At 40.4% G+C, this 17,614-nt stretch overlaps 1 protein-coding gene across 2 annotated transcripts in view; it reads left to right on the plus strand.

The window, feature by feature from the left end:
- The window catches only part of YTHDF3 (YTH N6-methyladenosine RNA binding protein 3), a 41,908-nt gene that overhangs the window by 13,506 nt on the left and 10,788 nt on the right, over nt 1-17,614 (plus strand). Inside the window, exons 4-5 of one of the 2 annotated variants that reach the window (XR_005594152.1) lie at nt 741-2,336; nt 13,440-13,602. Coding sequence is in view for 1 of the 2 variants with exons in the window: in XM_039524965.1 (XP_039380899.1) it covers nt 741-2,336 (1,596 nt within the window). In the remaining variant the exon portion in view is untranslated. The remainder of the gene's footprint in view (nt 1-740; nt 2,337-13,439; nt 13,603-17,614) is intronic. The other variant, XM_039524965.1, reaches the window with a different exon arrangement.

Below are 17,614 nucleotides of genomic sequence, written 5' to 3' on the forward strand. Positions count from 1 at the left end.
GAGCCCAAAGGAGGCGGAGAGGAAGCAAATACAGTACAGTACTAGGTTAAATGTAAAGTACTAAAAAAATGGCAAGTTTAAAAAATAAAAAAGATTGGACAGGGTACGGAAACTCTGCTTTTTTTCATTTAAATTAAGATTAAAAGCAGCATTTTTCTTCTGCATATTAAAGCTTCGAAGCTATATTAAGTCAATGTTCCGTTGTAAACGTTTGTTAGAACAACTATAACATTTTCTTCAGAGTTGCAAACGTTTCAGAGTTATGAACAACCTCCATTTCTGAGGTGTTCATAACTCTGAGGTTTTACTGTATGCAATTTTTTACTACAGAAAAAGGTGGATTTAGACTAAAGTGAACTTTGAAAAAATAAACTTGATGCATGTGAGGCTCAAAGGGATAGCTCAGTGGTTTGAGCATTGGCCTGCTAAACCTAGGGTTGTGAGTTCAGTCCTTGAGGGGGCCACTTAGGGATGTGGGGCAAAATCAGTACTTGGTCCTGCTAGTGAAGGCAGAGGGCTGGACTCAATGACCTTTCAGGGTCCCTTCCAGTTCTGTGAGATAGGTATATCTCCATATAATCTCAGATAAAAATCTGTTTGAGATTTCTGTAGCCTTAAAGGAAAAGGGAATATTGTAAATAGAGCATCAACATTATTTGTTGTCTGATACCTGCCATTTTCCCTAGAATTATGTTGATGATGGAAAGTTCCACTGCTGATTTTACTTTATTTTCTTGCAGAGTAACAGCTATCCACCAATGTCAGACCCATACATGCCTAGTTATTATGCTCCATCCATTGGATTTCCATATTCTCTAAGTGAAGCAGCATGGTCCACTGCAGGTGACCCTCCAATGCCATACTTGACAACCTATGGACAGATGAGCAATGGTGAACATCACTATATACCTGATGGTGTGTTTAGTCAACCTGGGGCTTTAGGAAATACCCCTCCATTCCTTGGTCAACATGGATTTAATTTTTTTCCTGGGAATGCAGATTTCTCTACATGGGGGACAAGTGGATCTCAGGGACAATCAACACAAAGCTCTGCTTATAGCAGCAGCTATGGCTATCCACCTAGCTCTCTTGGTAGAGCCATAGCAGATGGACAGGCTGGATTTGGCAATGATACTTTGAGCAAGGTGCCTGGGATTAGCAGCATTGAGCAAGGCATGAGTGGACTGAAAATTGGTGGGGATATGACAGCTGCTGTGACAAAAACTGTAGGTTCAGCTCTGAGCAGTACAGGTATGACAAGCATTGCAGCAAATAGTGTGCCCCCAGTTAGCAGTTCAGCACCTAAACCAACCTCCTGGGCTGCCATCGCTAGGAAGCCTGCTAAACCTCAGCCGAAACTCAAGCCTAAGGGTAATGTGGGAATTGGGGGCCCTGCTGTACCACCACCTCCTATAAAACACAACATGAACATTGGAACTTGGGATGAGAAAGGATCCGTGGTAAAAGCACCCCCTTCCCAGCCAATACTGCCTCCTCAGACTATAATACAGCAGCCTCAGCCATTAATTCAACCACCACCATTGGTGCAAAGCCAACTGCCTCAACAGCAGCCTCAGCCACCACAACCACAGCAGCAACAAGGACCTCAGCAGCAGGCCCAGCCTCACCAGTTGCAGCAGCAACAGCAGCTGCAAAACCGCTGGGTAGCTCCTCGTAACAGGGGCGTGGGCTTCAGCCAGAACAATGGAGGAGTTGGCAGCGAAAACTTTGGCTTAGGTGTTGTACCTGTCAGCTCTTCACCTGGTGTAGAGGTGCACCCAGTACTGGAGAAACTAAAGGCCATAAACAACTATAATCCCAAAGACTTTGATTGGAATCTGAAGAATGGACGTGTGTTTATAATCAAAAGCTATTCGGAGGATGATATACACCGCTCCATTAAATACTCTATCTGGTGTAGTACTGAACATGGTAATAAACGCTTGGATGCTGCTTACCGTTCCCTGAATGGGAAAGGTCCACTCTATTTACTCTTCAGTGTGAATGGCAGTGGACACTTTTGTGGAGTGGCTGAGATGAAGTCTGTTGTGGACTACAATGCATATGCCGGAGTCTGGTCTCAGGATAAGTGGAAGGGGAAGTTTGATGTTAAGTGGATCTTTGTCAAAGACGTTCCCAATAACCAGCTGCGGCACATTCGTTTGGAAAACAATGACAACAAACCGGTTACCAATTCGAGGGACACTCAAGAGGTACCCCTAGAAAAAGCCAAGCAAGTGCTTAAAATAATTGCTACTTTCAAGCATACCACCTCAATCTTTGATGACTTTGCACACTATGAAAAGCGTCAAGAGGAGGAGGAAGCCATGCGTAGGGTAAGAATCCAATCTCATTATAGCAATTTTTCTGTAGTGTCTTTGGGTTGGTGGGTTTTTTTTTGTGTTTTGGTTTTTTTTTGGTACCCTAGTTATTTCTTACAACTCAATTTGCAGTATACATTGAAACAGAAAGTAATACTACTTTGTCCCAAGCTGGTTATAGTGCTTTGGTAGTTGATGTAAGAGCCAGTTACAAATTAGATTGTTTTAATTCTTGTGGTTAAATCTAAATTGTATGTGGAGTAACATGAAGGGAACAATCCTAATTTAATGCTGCAACAGATAATTCTCAAGTAAAATGATTTTTTTAAAATCAAGATTCTAACAGAATACTAATCTGAAAAATTGTGCTTAGGTCAGTTTGTGTTTGTCTTAGCTTTTAAAGTTTTTTAAAATGTGTAAGCAGCCCAGTGAGCACGTTTACAGGGTTAGAAATATTTTTAGTGGCTCTTTAATAGTGTTGTCTCATATATATCAACTTGTATTGTCTGTAGAGGAAATGTGTGCCTACAGCAATATAATTTCATTGGGGAAAATATCTAAAAATTGTGCTTTTTTTGTGGTGTCAAATTTCAGAAAATTTACTTGAAAAATATTAAATATAACTTTTCCTTTTAAAGTTTATAGTGTTCACCTTTTCTGTCTTTCCTGTCCCCCTCTCTCCCACTCGCTCTCCCCCCCCCCCCCCCCCCCCCACCCACACCGGCCCTATTAGGTATTTCTATTTTTGCATTTATAGGGAAGATTCTTTCCTCTCCATTGATTTTTACTGCTGGTCCTCACAGTCCAGTTGTGCTAGACTTATTTCTTTTGAAGATATAAGTCTGTGTTAAAGCTGAGTAGTAGTTAGATTTATGGAAGGTTCATCTGATGTCTTGAAAAATTTACCAGATCTACTAGTCAGAATACTACTATAAACCTGTTAGCTCATGTGCTCAGATATTGCAGGGATGAGTGCAAGAATCTGGGAAGACTGAAGAGCCTGCATCAGTGAAGTCTGGGGACTTTGTTCTAGCTTGAACTCTTAACTCTCTGCCACCACATGCTGCTGGGCAAAAGGAGGGTCCTGGAATTTATACCAAGGTATTCTCTGGACCTTGCTCAGGGGGCTCAGTCTTTTGTATCTGTCCCTGGCTACTAGGAGTTTTTGATGCACCACTTCATACTGGCTACCTAGTACTCATATCTTTTTGTCCACTTCAAGGGCTTCCTGGCAGCTGTGAAGGAGGATTTCCATTTAAATATGAAATGAATACCTTTTCCCTCTTCAGTGGCCTCCAAGCTGCTGTCAGAAGGAGGCCTCTACTACAGTGCTTCCCACCTAACCTCAGTTATGTCTTCCTCTGTGGTGACTAGTACAACTGTTTGTTTCTTTTGCTGCTTGTAGCTTTATCAATTAATACCATCTTGAAATTGGCATGGTTCTGGACAGTTCCACTGCTATCCATATTTTCTGAAATAGTAGTAGTGTAACTGTAGTCTTATTTTCTAGTTCTCCTTACCATAGCTGAGTGACAGCAGGGTCACTGTAATAGCGTGCTGACACACACAAATGACATTGTATTAGCTTACATTACATTCATATTTGGAAGTATTATTTTGCACCCAGAAGAGTACAAACTATTTTTTCACAATGAAAGTTCTTAACTTTGGCAGAAATTAATGTTTTAGGTTCCATCACTTGCTCGGACAAACTTCAAGTTAAGTTTTCAAACCAGAGTTTACCCCCACTGCACTTTGCATTTGTGTTGCCTCTTCTGTAGGACTGCTTACTGTAGGGATGGGCAACTTTAAGGTGATAGATGGCTACAAAATCCATTAAAACCCTTTTTGGAGGCCATGGATTGCATGACTCAAAATATTTGCTAAAATACAGCATGTTAACATACAGTTAACCATGTATTAACATGTAAAACGGGAGTTTTCTTAAATAGAAAAGACCCTTATCCGATAACCTTTAAATACACCCCCACCCAAAAAAGCCCCCACAAACAGTTTAAACATAACTCTTTAACCTTTTTAGTGTGCAGAAAAGTCTAGGATTGATAAACAAAAACATAAATGTCAACGTTTTGTCTTTCCTGCTTCCAGTCTCTGCTTTGCTCCCTCATTGACACAAGCTCAGGCATAAGAGAGAGCCTATGTGCCAGGTTGCAGTTCCAGTCGAATTTGACCCAGCCACTCCTCCCTCCATTATGCCTGCAGGGAAGGGGCTTAGCATTTAGGCCACCCAGCTCTGTTTACTGCTTCTCCACTGGCAGAGCCCACCCTTGGACAGTCAGATTGGCTTCCAGGTCCCACAGTCAAAGGGAAAGTAGTAACCAGAGCAGGGTGGTGTGGGGCAGAGCGTGATTGGGCCAGATGAGTTGCATTGCACCCTGACACAGGGACTCCTGTACCCAGGGTCTGCTCCATTCCCCATCAACACTGGTTCATCTCTGTCCCCTGCAACCCATGTCTGATTACTTTCCTGCCAACAAAGCTGTGTTCACACTACCACTAACATCTGCAAAACTTTGATCTTTCCTGGGGGGATCTTTTTAAGTACCTGTGAAAGAAAAAAGTTTCCTTTGTGTTGTGTACTCAATTCCTTAGGCATCAGAGAGTGTTTACAATAGTAGCACTCCATTCTAGGGCAGCTATCCCACAGTGCAGCGCTCTCCAGTTTGATGATGGGTCTGGTGGGGGTGATCGAGGGGCATCTTGAGTCCCTGCACAGCCTCTTCTCCCCAAACACTGATAAGCTCCAGTAGCTCAGCATTGCTCCAGGCAGGGGATCCTTTGCTCCCTTTAGCAGGCATTTATCACTTCCAAGAAAACAGGAAGGGGAGTTTCAAAGGGGAGGGGTAAATGTCTGTTTACCTGGCATCAGAGCAGCAGAGCTGCTGGCCAGAGTGGTCACCTAGGTACGGTGGGATATCCTCAGAAGGTTAAAAGCCGTGTAAACAGGAAGAATGTGTTTTCACTTGCACATCACTGCAAAATCATCACCAGTAAGCTGGAGGTGGTTTCCTTTTGCGGTGAAATTTCTGAGTTTCACCGCAAAAAGTCATTGACAAGTGTAGACGTTCCCATGGGTTTTGCACAAAAAAGGGGCTTTTCCCGCTTTAACTGGCAAGTGCAGACATGCCCTTAGGGCTTGGCTACACTCGAAACTTCAAAGCGCTGCCGCGGGAGTGCTTTGAAGTGTGAGTGTGGCCGCAGCGCCAGCGCTGGGAGAGAGCTCTCCCAGTGCTGCACGTACTCCACCTCCCCGTGGGGATTAGCTTGCAGCGCTGTTTACACTGGCGCTTTACAGCGCTGTATCTTGCAGCGCTCGGGGGGTGGTTCCACACCCCTGAGCGACAAACTTGCAGCACTGTAAAGTGCCAGTGTAGCCAAGGCCTCAGTGATCATTTGAGAGTTACTACTTTGTGGGAGAATTTATCAAAGGAGCTAGTAATTCAAACACAAATGCTTTAAGAACTGAGGAAATTAAAAAGGTGAAGAGGGCCAGGAGTTACTTTAGGAATTCTTTCACAGGTGTGTGTCTGATGGGTCTTGCCCACATGCTCAAGGTCTAACTGATCACCATATTTGGGGTCGGGAAGGAACTTTCCCCCAGGTCAGATTTGCAGAGACCCTGGGGGTTTTTTGTCTTCCTCTACAGCATGTGGCAAAGGTCACTTGCAGGTTTAAACTAGTGTAAATGGTGGATTCTCTGTAATTTGAAGTCTTTAAACCATGATTTGAGAACTTCAGTAACTCAGTCAGAAGTTAGGGGCCTGTTACAGTCGTGGGAGGGTGAGGCTCTGTGATCTGCAGTGTGCAGGAGGTCAGACTAGATTGAGGAGTCAGTTATTTTTTGTCAAGGTCCAGACTCCAGAGAAAATAATAAAAATAACAATAATGATAAGTAAATACAAAGATTTAGAGGTCTGTTCAAAAGCAGATTCAGAAATGCAGTAATTTGAATCTCTGAAGCTGTGTGCGGTTTATAGATAATTGGATAATCCTTTTCTTTCTAGTGCCAGGCTAGATTTTTATTTTTATCATACCTAATTTGGTGTATTCGGTAATGCTGATAGAACTAAACATTCTGGGTGTTATATGGGTTAAGTACATGCCTATTTTCTATAGCAGCTGTGATAATTGCTTTGTTTCTCTTTAATGGGGTGTGTACTTTTCAAAAAGCTGTTTTTTCATGTTAATAAATTATTAAATACATTAAATAGCAGTAGTCAGTTGCACATTTCTTGAAGTTCAATTAGGATTTTATTGTGCATCTGTAATAACAAATTTCCTTAGTCAGTTATCTAAACAGAGCAAATTATTTATGGATTTAATTACTTTTATAACTGTGACTGTTCCAACTAACTTATTTTAGAATAATTGGTTTTAAAAATTTAATCTAACAATTTGGGATGATCAATAATTAATTTCAAATAGGACTTGACTTTGTTCTATTAAAATATGGCAGTATCCCTATTAAAGTGCGCATAGTTTTATCTGACCAGGATAAAAGTAATCTTTTGAAATACTATGTTTAATTAATTTTTAAGTGATTATTTACCATCTCTAAACTCATTTGAATAAATCCCCTTTTAATGTATACCACTTTAGCATTATTTGGCATTAAGGGTGGAAACAGATTTTGCTTTTAAATTTTACCTATGTACAATAATCATGCTTTTTTTTTTCCTTTGGATTTTACTTTCCCATTTTAAACATGGAGGCATGGCAGGGGGGAGAGTATCTAATCTTTAATCAAAGAGCAAAGTAATTGTAATATTGTTTCATATGTGATCTGTCAGCGGAATGTGAACTCATCTGAGGCCTTGTTAATTACACCTCTGCCTTGATATAACGCTGTCCTTGGGAGCCAAAACATCTTAGCGCATTATAGGTGAAACCGCGTTATATTGAACTTGCTTTGATCCACTGGAGTGCGCAGCCCTGCCCACCTGGAGCACTGCTTTACCGCATTATATCCAAATTAATGTTATATTGGGTGGCGTTATATAGAGGTAGTGGTGTATTAGTTTGTACTGTTCAACATTGTATAAAAATCTGCATTTATACAAACAGTTCAGAAAATAGAACACCTAGGGACAGTCTTCCAGCTGAAAGTGGTAAAGATGTCTCTGAAACTGGCAATTTTTGAGACGGAATTGCAAAAAATTTAATTGCACCATTTGAGAAGTCATTATGTATTTTCTGTAGTGGTCATGTAAATAAATACTCATCAGCAAATACATAGTAAAATAGAAATGATTTTTGCTTATACAGGCACAACTGTTAAAATTAATATATTTTCTGAGCAATGCGCTTCTAAGAGCTCTTAAGATCATGTCTCTCAAGTTTTGTCTTCCTAACCCTAAATCGGATAATCCATTTTGTTCTCTGTTTTCTAACATCAGGTAGTGGCTTTTACCGTGTAATCTTTTCTTGCTTTTCCTTGCTACACAGTGTAAAACCTGAGCTTTTTAAAGTACTTTTTTGGGGAATACTAATTTCATTATTAGTGTTCAGTAGAAAACATTGATATTGGATCTAAGTGATTATAGAATACTACCACCTTGTTTTGCTAACAAAGTGAAATTGTTTCAATGCTGCAAGTCAGAAAATATTGCATAAACATCCAATTTGGTTTAGGCCATGGAGGAGAAAGGGGCTTTTTAGTTCCCAACTAATGGACTCCACCTCCAGTGTTCCATTCAAGGGGTCTGTTCCGTTCAATAAAAGGAATTTGTTGGGGATCGCGTGTCTGCAGTTTCTCCAAAGGATATGGTCTTGCTGCTGTTTTCCCTTTTCCAGCTATTAAAGTAAATGGCCACCCCCTCTATCAGGAATTCCTAGCATTGGCATTTTCCTTTACAGCCTGGATTGCCTTTCTGTAGGAGAAGCAACAGCTGAGCAGTTGCTTGAGGAGTCCTCTAGGTGAAGTAAAAAAATTTTTCGTGTGTTTCACTGGGAATGTTATAAGAGTTTGCAGGAAGTTGGAACCCTAATAGGGAAGCCAGGAACACAACTGGTTACTTATATTAATGTAGTGCCCAGAGGTGCAGTCATTGTTGGGACACAATTGTTGTAGGTGCTTGTGACCAGGGTCCTGTTGGGGAGCCAGCTGTGGTCACTCTATTTGGGTGAACTGCAAAGAATGGGGCAGACAATCCCCATAAAACTGGTAGATATTTCAATACTTAGATTCACCAAGCCAGAATAAAACAGCTTCTTTATTTCCTTACTGGTTACTCAGAAGTCCAAACAAAACAGTTCCCTTAAAGTGTTCCAGCCTCAGGCCTCCATCCAGGTACCCACGTCAAATATGATGATAATTTCTGTAAATCTTATTTCATCACATAAAAGAACAGGTTCTACCAATCCCAAAGGATCCAACACATTACCTCCCAAGCTAATGAGTGTTCCAGACCTTACCCAAATGCATGCTACAGCCAATTCTTATTAACTAAACTAAGATTTATTAAAAAACAAAAAGAGGACAGTTAAAAGATCATTATACATACAGACATGAGTTCAGTTCATTGAGGTTCAGATTCATAGCAGAGATCTAGTTGTAAAGAGTTCCTTTAGAATTCAGTTCATAAGTCATAGTCTAATGTCCAGATCTCATATTCAGGATGTACCAGCATAACTGGGACCTCAGTCTTGTGACTCAAACTTCCTCAATGAAGTCTAAGCAGATCTGAGATAACAGAATCAGAGCCCAAGTATCTTTTATACAATTTAATGTCTTCTTTGACAAATTGGGATTTCCGGGGTGGAGGGGGGTAGCCGTGTTAGTCTGTATCAGCAAAAACGAGGAGTCATTGTGGCAGTTTAGAGACTAACAAATTTATTTGGGCATAAGCTTTCGTGGGCTAGAACACACTTCATCAGATGCATGAAGTGGAAAATACAGGAGCAGGTATAAATACATGAAAGGATTGGAGTTGCCTTCCCAAGTGTGAGGTCAGTCTAACAAGACAATTCACTTAACAGCAGGATACCAAAGGAGGAAAGATAACTTTTGAAGTGGTAATGCGAGTGGCCCATTTCAGACAGTTGACAAGAAGGTGTGAGTAACAGTAGGGGAAATTAGTATTGGGGGAAAATAGATGTAGGTTTTATAATTGGGATGACTTTGCAGGAGGTCACCACCGTACTTAGCTATAGGAATTAACATAAGACCATTTGTTTGTTCCTCCACCATTCACAGTACATTTCAGAGAGATGAATACCAAGATATCCCATGTTTACAATTCATTTAAATGATATCAGAATACAGCATAGACAGGGACTGTTGATTACATTGTTGACCCTACTCATACATATGTAAATACACAAAAACACAAACATCTCCCCACATGTCTTTTGAGGGTTATTTATTCTGCAGGATGCTTAACCCTTTCTAGCCATGTGTCTCAGTGCTATATGTAGACAGGTCCATATGTACCACTGAATCTGAAAATTCCCAGATGCAGGATATTTGATCTGAAATGTACCATATCAGAATTCTACATTTCTAGCCCAGATACTTATATCTGAAAAAGAGAGACTCAAATTTCCTCAGTGTGAAAAGTGTAATTAGATGTTGCAACATGTGATTATGGTCAGAAAATGACTGCACTTCAAGTAAAGAAGGGTTAAATAAAAAGTGACTTACTGGCGAAAAACACAGGTACAGAAGTTAACCTCAATCATATGAACAACTCTCTTAAAAACACGCACATGCACATACAGCATGCTACTGTTTTTCCTTTGACATTTTCTGCTCCCTGCTGCATCCTCTTTTTCTCATAGTTCCACCTGTATTAAGAGCAGATGCTGGGTGAAACGTAAGTCATTGCAAGTAACAAAAGCTAGACAACTAATGAGTGGAACAAAAGTTCTACACAGAGAGGTGTAGCCATAGGTGTCATTGTCCTCAACCAGAAATTTTCTCACAGCAATTCGACACTCCAGGAAGGATAGGTTTGAAGAATGTCTGCAAGCTTCTAAGAATATAAAGGCTTCTGGTTCCTTCCAACAAAACACTACCAGCAAAAGGGGTTTAAAAACTCACCATATTGGTAAACTCAAAGAAGTTGCTAATATCTCCCACAAGACCACAAATCCAAATACTATATTCAGGCTTTGCAGCTCCAAATAGATGGGAGGGTCCAGCTGAACATAACCTAATCGTATGTAGCTGTACTTAGCTCCCCAGTCTTCTCTATGGCATTTGAGCACCTCAGATAGTGAAACAGCAGAATTACCCACTTTCCCACCCTAGCTTCAGGTTCACATGCAATGCAGAGACACCATAAATCACATTTCTATCCACCAGATTATATCATCTCCACATATGTGGAAAACTGCTATACACAGTGGGAGATAAACATGGGACAAAACCACTATTTTAGTTTTTTACTTTAAAAATAAAACTCTACACTGAAGCAAAGGATGAGAAATTTTGGTCTTAAAGAAGGTGCTTTAGAAAGTTTTTAGTGGGTCAAGAAAAAACCCTGTCTAGGCAAAGCATTTCAGCTATGGGGTCACTGATATGAGACTACATTCTGGCACAGTTTGGACTTGTGTAGTGGTACGAATAAAAACTTCATACACACAACTCCTAAAATAACTGATTTTTACTATGAATATGTATTGTTTCAGTAAATCTAAGTTACTCTTGGAGTAGTTGAATATTTTCCAGGTAAGCATGTTATAAGTGGTTCCCCACCCCCGTACTGCTGACTCTTCCAAGAAAGTTTCTCATAGCAAGTCATATGCACTAACTTGCCTATGCATGCAAAGAATATATAATCATCTGAGTTTACATAGCAGTGTATAGTAGGAAAATACGCAGAAGAAAGAGTTTGTGATCTAAACACTTGCATGCATAGTACAGAACAAATATAAATTGGCTTGTGGTTTTTATAATTGGAAAAGTGTAAGAAAGTAGCCCCTTAACTTTTACAACCTACAAATGTTTCAGCTTTCCAGTATTCTAATTCAAGGAATACATTAGTGTAAAATTAAGCTTGGAGCATCTGTTCCGTTTACTAATTGTGAATGTAAAAAAAAATTCCCAGCTGCTTCTGTGAAAAGACAGACATGATGGAAAGTCCTTTTTTTTTTTTTCTCTCTCCTTAGAGAAAACCTATATCTGTAATGAGTTAGATTTGAAGTACAAAGGTGAAAGTGTTCATAAGTAACTGGAAATGGTAAATCTTATCTATGTATATACTTACACAGCCTCCACTGTAGTATCTGAGCTAACCCATAACTATTATGGAGGCATCATAGCTAAGGCTGTACCTGAAATATAACTAAAATATGGGATTTTGGAAAATTAAGTGGATTTCAGTTTTGAAAAATCCTTTGCTTTTAAGCAAGCCATATCTCAAAAATGGCTTCTTACGAATTTTAGAATTTTATTCAGTGGTGCTTGACAATATGTATACAGCAGAGGATTGCTTTTGATCAGACTGTACAGTGCTTTGGTTGAGTTCACAATGGATTTTTAGAGCTGAATTCCCATAGATCAGCTGTATGTGTTTAAACTTTGGTGTGGTGGTTGCGCTGAATCTTGTGTCCATCTGCCAAACTTCAGTTACAAGCTTTGCTTAAATTAAAACTTTTGGTAACATTGTCATCTTGAATACAATATGCTTATTGTACACCTGCAGTTACATCAGTTATAGTCTCTATCAGAATAAATATTGTAAATTTTCATGTTGATTTGTCTAATTGTATTCTAAATGACAATGAAGTATGTGCTATTTGTATGAGATTCTTTCTGGACACTGTTTTGGGAGGTCCTTCCTATTAAACACCATTGGCTGTGGCTGCTGCTTATTATTTTCCCCAGTAGCAGACGCATAAAATAGTTTATTTTTATTTTACTGCTGTCCAGAGAGTTCTGATTTAGTATCAGTGAAGCTGGCCGGGGTCTTATTAATTTTTCTCAGTTTCTGCGTGGCAAAGATATGAGCAACAGCAGATGCACGTGCACTAGCTGTTTGCAGATGTAGTAAAGCAACGCTGCATCCATTAACATTTGGAAGTTATCTGTAGCTGTTTTAAAAATAAAATAAAAAGTGGAGTGTCTAGTGCCGTAAATGAAAGCTAAAATGGTGCTGAAATTGATAGCTTAGGTCCCCTTACGAGAGAACGCTTTGAGCTTGTTACTGTTGCTTTGAATTTTTGGATTTTTGCTTACAACCCAGGCTGTCTTAAACTTATTCTCAGACAAAAAAACCTTTAGATTTCATACACTATATTAATGCTCTCGAATGTGGTTCACCTTTTCACTAGAATGAGTAGACTAAATTTGATGAGTTTTTTTATATACACCTCTACCCCGCTATAACACGACCTGATATAACACGGGTTCACGTATAGCGCGGTAGCAGCGGGGCTCCAGCGGTGCTTTAAAGGATCTGGGGCTCCAGCTGCTGCGGGGAGCGCAGGGCCCTTTATATTACCACTGGAGCACCGCCGCTGCTTCTGGGGCTGTGGCAGCAGGGCTCGGGCGGCGCTTTAAAGGTTCCGGGCTCCCTGGAGCTCTTTAAATCACCGCCGGAGCCCTGCCACCCCTACCCCAATATAACAGGGTTTCAGCTATAATGTGGTAAGGATTTTTGGCTCCCCGTGACTGCGTTATAGCAGGGTAGAGATGTACTACTTTATACAATGTTTTCTGTTGCCTTTAGAGTGGGCAGCTGCAGTGCAAATTTTCCTGCATTAATATTAACCTTCTTCCTGACCTGGGAATGCCACCCACTTGGGTAGCAAGAATTTATAGCTTCACAGTTCAAGCTGGTACTGTTTATTACTGTAGCTGAATAGTTCAGTTTATTTATTTTAATACACCATTCATGTAGTGCAAGGAATCTCATGACTTCAAAATGAGAGAAGCCAGAGTACAGGTAATTTAAGTAGCAAATAAGCATGTGTGCACGTTTATAAAAAGAATGAGAGAAAGGAAGGGGGCAATTGACAGTTTCTAAATAGGCTAGGTCCTAAGGTGAGGAGGAAGGTTTTAAGGTAAAAATAGGAGATATTCAGATACAGTTGGTGTATCTGATTGTGACAACATAAATGACATTGTCTCCTGCTCTTTTCCCCTTCTAACAGAAGCCTATAGAATTGAAGAGAAGAGGAAATGATGAAGTAATCAGAGTCCAGATAGAGGACTAGACTGGAGGAACATCCCTATGGAGGGAGGTGGAAGTGACGAGGGAGGTGGAAGTGACAAAGTTTTAAATTGGATTCAGAAATTGATAGGGAGCCAATTCAGGTAACAGAAAGGACACCAGTGTAAATTGATACTGCTATGCCAGATCTACATCCAACATGTTAAATCAACATGTGCCAATTTAGTTTTTTGGATTTTTAATGTCCGTTTTTGTGAATGCGCAAGTGTGAAATTAATCCTTTTTGCCTTGTGGCTTTACCTCGTAAAGTAGAGTTGATGCTACTGACTAACCCACTGTCTAGGTGGTGTGAGACATTATTGAGGTTCAGATTAGTGAAGAATCTAATAAGGGTATTATTCCCCAACTGTTTTAAACATCTGCTTTAGCGATTGAAGGTTATTACAACTTTTGTTTCCTTTTGTTGTTGTGATAAGTTAAAAGCAGGAGCTTTTGTTACATTGATTTGAGAAACCAATTTTAAGAGCCTGTTAGCTAAGTCGGAGAAAAAAAAACTTTAATGCACAACAAGCTGTTCTCTTAAATGTGGCTCTTAAACAGTCATATAAACCAGTAGGAGTGGTTGGAATTAAATTGTGACATTGTTTTTAAATTTTAGTCACAAGAAATGTCATTATTTTGTGGCAGTACCAATCTATGGCATGGCTACTACCAGCATAGACTCTGGGTGCATGCATGTGTTAGCTATTGCTGAAGGAATTTACATACGCAGTCTCCTCCTCTGTACCTCACTTACACAAGCAAACTTAGTCTTTGTCTGCACTGGCAAGTGAAAGACAAAGTATTTGTTGTTCAGAGGTGTTAAAACACCCCCCCCCCCAAAAGACTGTGTGTTGGCAGGAGTATTCTCCTGCCAACAAAGCTAACACCGCTCATGGGGGCGGGGGGTTGAAGTTTTTTGTTGTCAGGAGAGCTCTCCTGCTGACAAATAGCAGCTACACTGCGCACCTCTTAGTGGCAAGGCGTAGCAGCACAACCGTGTTGCTAAAAGCTGTGTAGTGTAAACATAGCCGTAGTTGCATTCTGTCTCTTACTGGAACTGCAACAGAGTATCTTGGGATGTGGTGCCACTGTTCTGCATTTGGCTTGGTATGTTCTCCAGATCAAGCCTCAGAAGAGCAACAGGAGAAATCTTCAAGACAAAAGTTAAGTGCCCTGATTGTGGCTCTTCCCTTAGCTGTGAGCATAGTATGTTGAATTTAGTCTTCCTTGAATCAGGTTCCAGCAACAAGGTCAATCCAGTTGATTGTGCCATGCTTGAAGTACTAACTATGCTTCCAGATATGCTAGAGAAGAAAAATGACATGGATTTTCCATATCTCCTAGTGGGATCGGGGGGAATTACATGCATTCTTGCTTTCCTTCATGGAAAGTACAAAGTTCTAGATGCTGGGACAATCTGATGGAGCAACGGGTTTTATGTGTTGTCTTTTCTCTTCTCCTACCTACTCCCGGCCTCCATTGAGAGACTTACATCTCTCATCCTAAGTGAGTATCCAGGTCTTTTAGGTGCTCATAGGCACGCATTCTGTTCCCGTCTCCTTTATGTGAGAGGGGAACTTGGCTCAGATTCAGAGGAGTTTCCCTTTCCCAGTACTGCAACTGTTGCTTATGTTGCCCGCCTCAAAAACACCAATAAAAACATACAGATTACATTTAAACTTCATGGATGCTTGAATTTTCAGCCTAGAGTATTTTTCCCAGTCTGATCTTCTCTTGGATGCTAATATCTTCCTTTATGGCCTGTTGGACAGGAAGATCAGCGGGACAGACAGGAAGACCTTTGTAGGTGGAGTGGAAATTGCCATAGTCATTTATGCATCTTGTATGTTCAGGCTGTTATTCGATGGCTTACAGACATTCAAATACTGACTAAGGAGCCTAGATCTGTCCTCCTTTTTGAGCATGCTCTCAAGTGTCTAGATATAGTCTCTCCCATCTTGTATCTGGTTTGCATGCTCCTTTGATGGCTTCCCTTACCTATTAAATTCTTTGCAGTTGCTGCCTTCTGGACCAAAAGTCTGTGAACAAATTCTGCAGAGTGCCTTGTCCAAACCAGGTGCTCTGCCATACACTATGTGCTGCATGTGACCAAATTATGATGAGACATTCAATCAGAGTGTGCTGAGAGTAGTCCTCCTTCAGCAGCTCTAGGGCTGTGTTGGAGAAGGGGCAGTTCATAGCTTCTTTGGATGTGGTCAGTCTGTCTTTCTTCCCTGTCACTGTAGCCTAGGGCTTTTAGTCTGTTTTTATGCAAAAAAAATCTTTACTAACAAAAAAGAAAATGGAGAATGAGGGATTGGTTCAAGAAATATCCAGGAAAGGAGCATGGTCTTCTTATTTATAAAGTTTTTTGTGGGGTTTGTTGAGCAGTTGGTCTTTAAGCAAAACTATCCATCAATTTTTATTTATCTTAATTCTCTGCAAGATGCCAAGCTGTTGTACCAGATTACTAAAAGTCCTTGAAAGAAAGACAGCAAGCTTAAATCTGTTGATGCTGTATTTTGTTATGTGGTATTTGCAATAACACACACTTAGTGTATGTTCTCCCCTCTGCATTGGAACTGTTCTGTTTGTTGGGATTCTAACACTAATCCAGCAAATAGAATACCTCTGTTTGCTGAGCATATTGCAGGGGATGAGAAACTACAGGACCTATAAATCTGCTCAGTTGAATCTTTTACCAAAATATAGTACATTTTCATTAAAGAAAACTATCTACATATTCAGTCTTTAATGTTGTATTTTTGAACGTGGTTATGGAATAAACTTTGGCCAATATCCAGTTTTTAAACTGTCCACAGAATACTGATCTGAAATCTAGTTGAACTTCTAATGATTTAGACTTGTGAAAGAAACTCGGGAATTGCACAGTCATACGTATAGGAAAACAAGTAAGAATTCTGTTATTTTTAACTTTAGTAGTTTCATGTGTTTAGATAGGGAATGAGTAATCACATTCATAAATAGTAGAAAAATGCATGAAATTTTGTGCATAGAAAGTTGAGAGATCTATGTGTTGATGGAAAGTACAATGCACCAGGGATAGGTATCCTAGTGTGCCATGGTTCATCATCTGGCATGATGTCTTGTGGGAACTTTTTGCAATGTGTTGTAGGTAGAAATAAGTTTCCCAAGGAATCAAGTTTCCAGCATGCAGCTTTCTCCATCCCACAAGCCATGTGTATCTCATAATTTTTGTGCTTTTAAAAAAAAAAAAAAAATCCCACAAACCTGCACAGCATTTTTTGGTGTCCTCCATCTCAGACAGAAGCCTGGAGCCTGCAAAGCTTTGCACTATTTTCATTAACGTTGCAAATACAGAGCGCCTGAGTCTCTTGAATTTGCAGACCCACAATAAGTACTGCAGCAATGGGGGACATGTTGATTTCTTTGAGGACAGATTAAAGGAAATAGCAAAAAACAATTCAAGGTTGTTGGTGTTTACAAAGAAGCTGTGGGCACCTTTTCTGAACCCAGTGACTGAGCACTGACTCGTGGGGTTACATCATAATGCAAGTTTGGGATGACAAGCAGAACTTGTGGCTGCAGTTCCTGGATCCATGCGCCTGGCTGACCCCAGCCCTCCAGAGCAGGGGCACCAGAATGAGAGCTATAGTAAAGAAGCAAGTGTCGATAACACTCTGGAAGCTTGCAAAACTTTATTGCTGTCTGTCGGAGCCGATTTTGGAGTTGGAAAATCCACAGTGGAGACTACTGTTATGCAAGTGTATAGGGTCATTAATCATCTCCTGCTATTCAGGACTGTGACTCTCAGGAATGTGCCAAATGTAGTGGATTACAGCAATGGGTTCCTGGACCTTGTGGCGGGAGGGGGGGAGAAATAAACATCAAGCACATCCCTACTTTGGCACTAGTTCACTTTGCCACAGAGTGAATCAGTAGAAAGGGCTGCTTTTCTATGATGATGCAAGCATTGGTCGATCACCAGGCGTGCTTCATTGATATCCGTGTGGGGCTGGTCAGGGAAGGTGCAAAATGCTTACGTATTTAAGAACACAGGAATGTTCAGAAAGTTGCAAGCAGGGGACTATCTTTCCTGACCAGCAGGTTACCATTAGCAATGCCAGTAGT

Source organism: Mauremys reevesii, linkage group 2, assembly GCF_016161935.1.
Source record: "Mauremys reevesii isolate NIE-2019 linkage group 2, ASM1616193v1, whole genome shotgun sequence".
In the NCBI taxonomy this organism is placed as follows: Eukaryota; Metazoa; Chordata; order Testudines; family Geoemydidae; genus Mauremys; species Mauremys reevesii.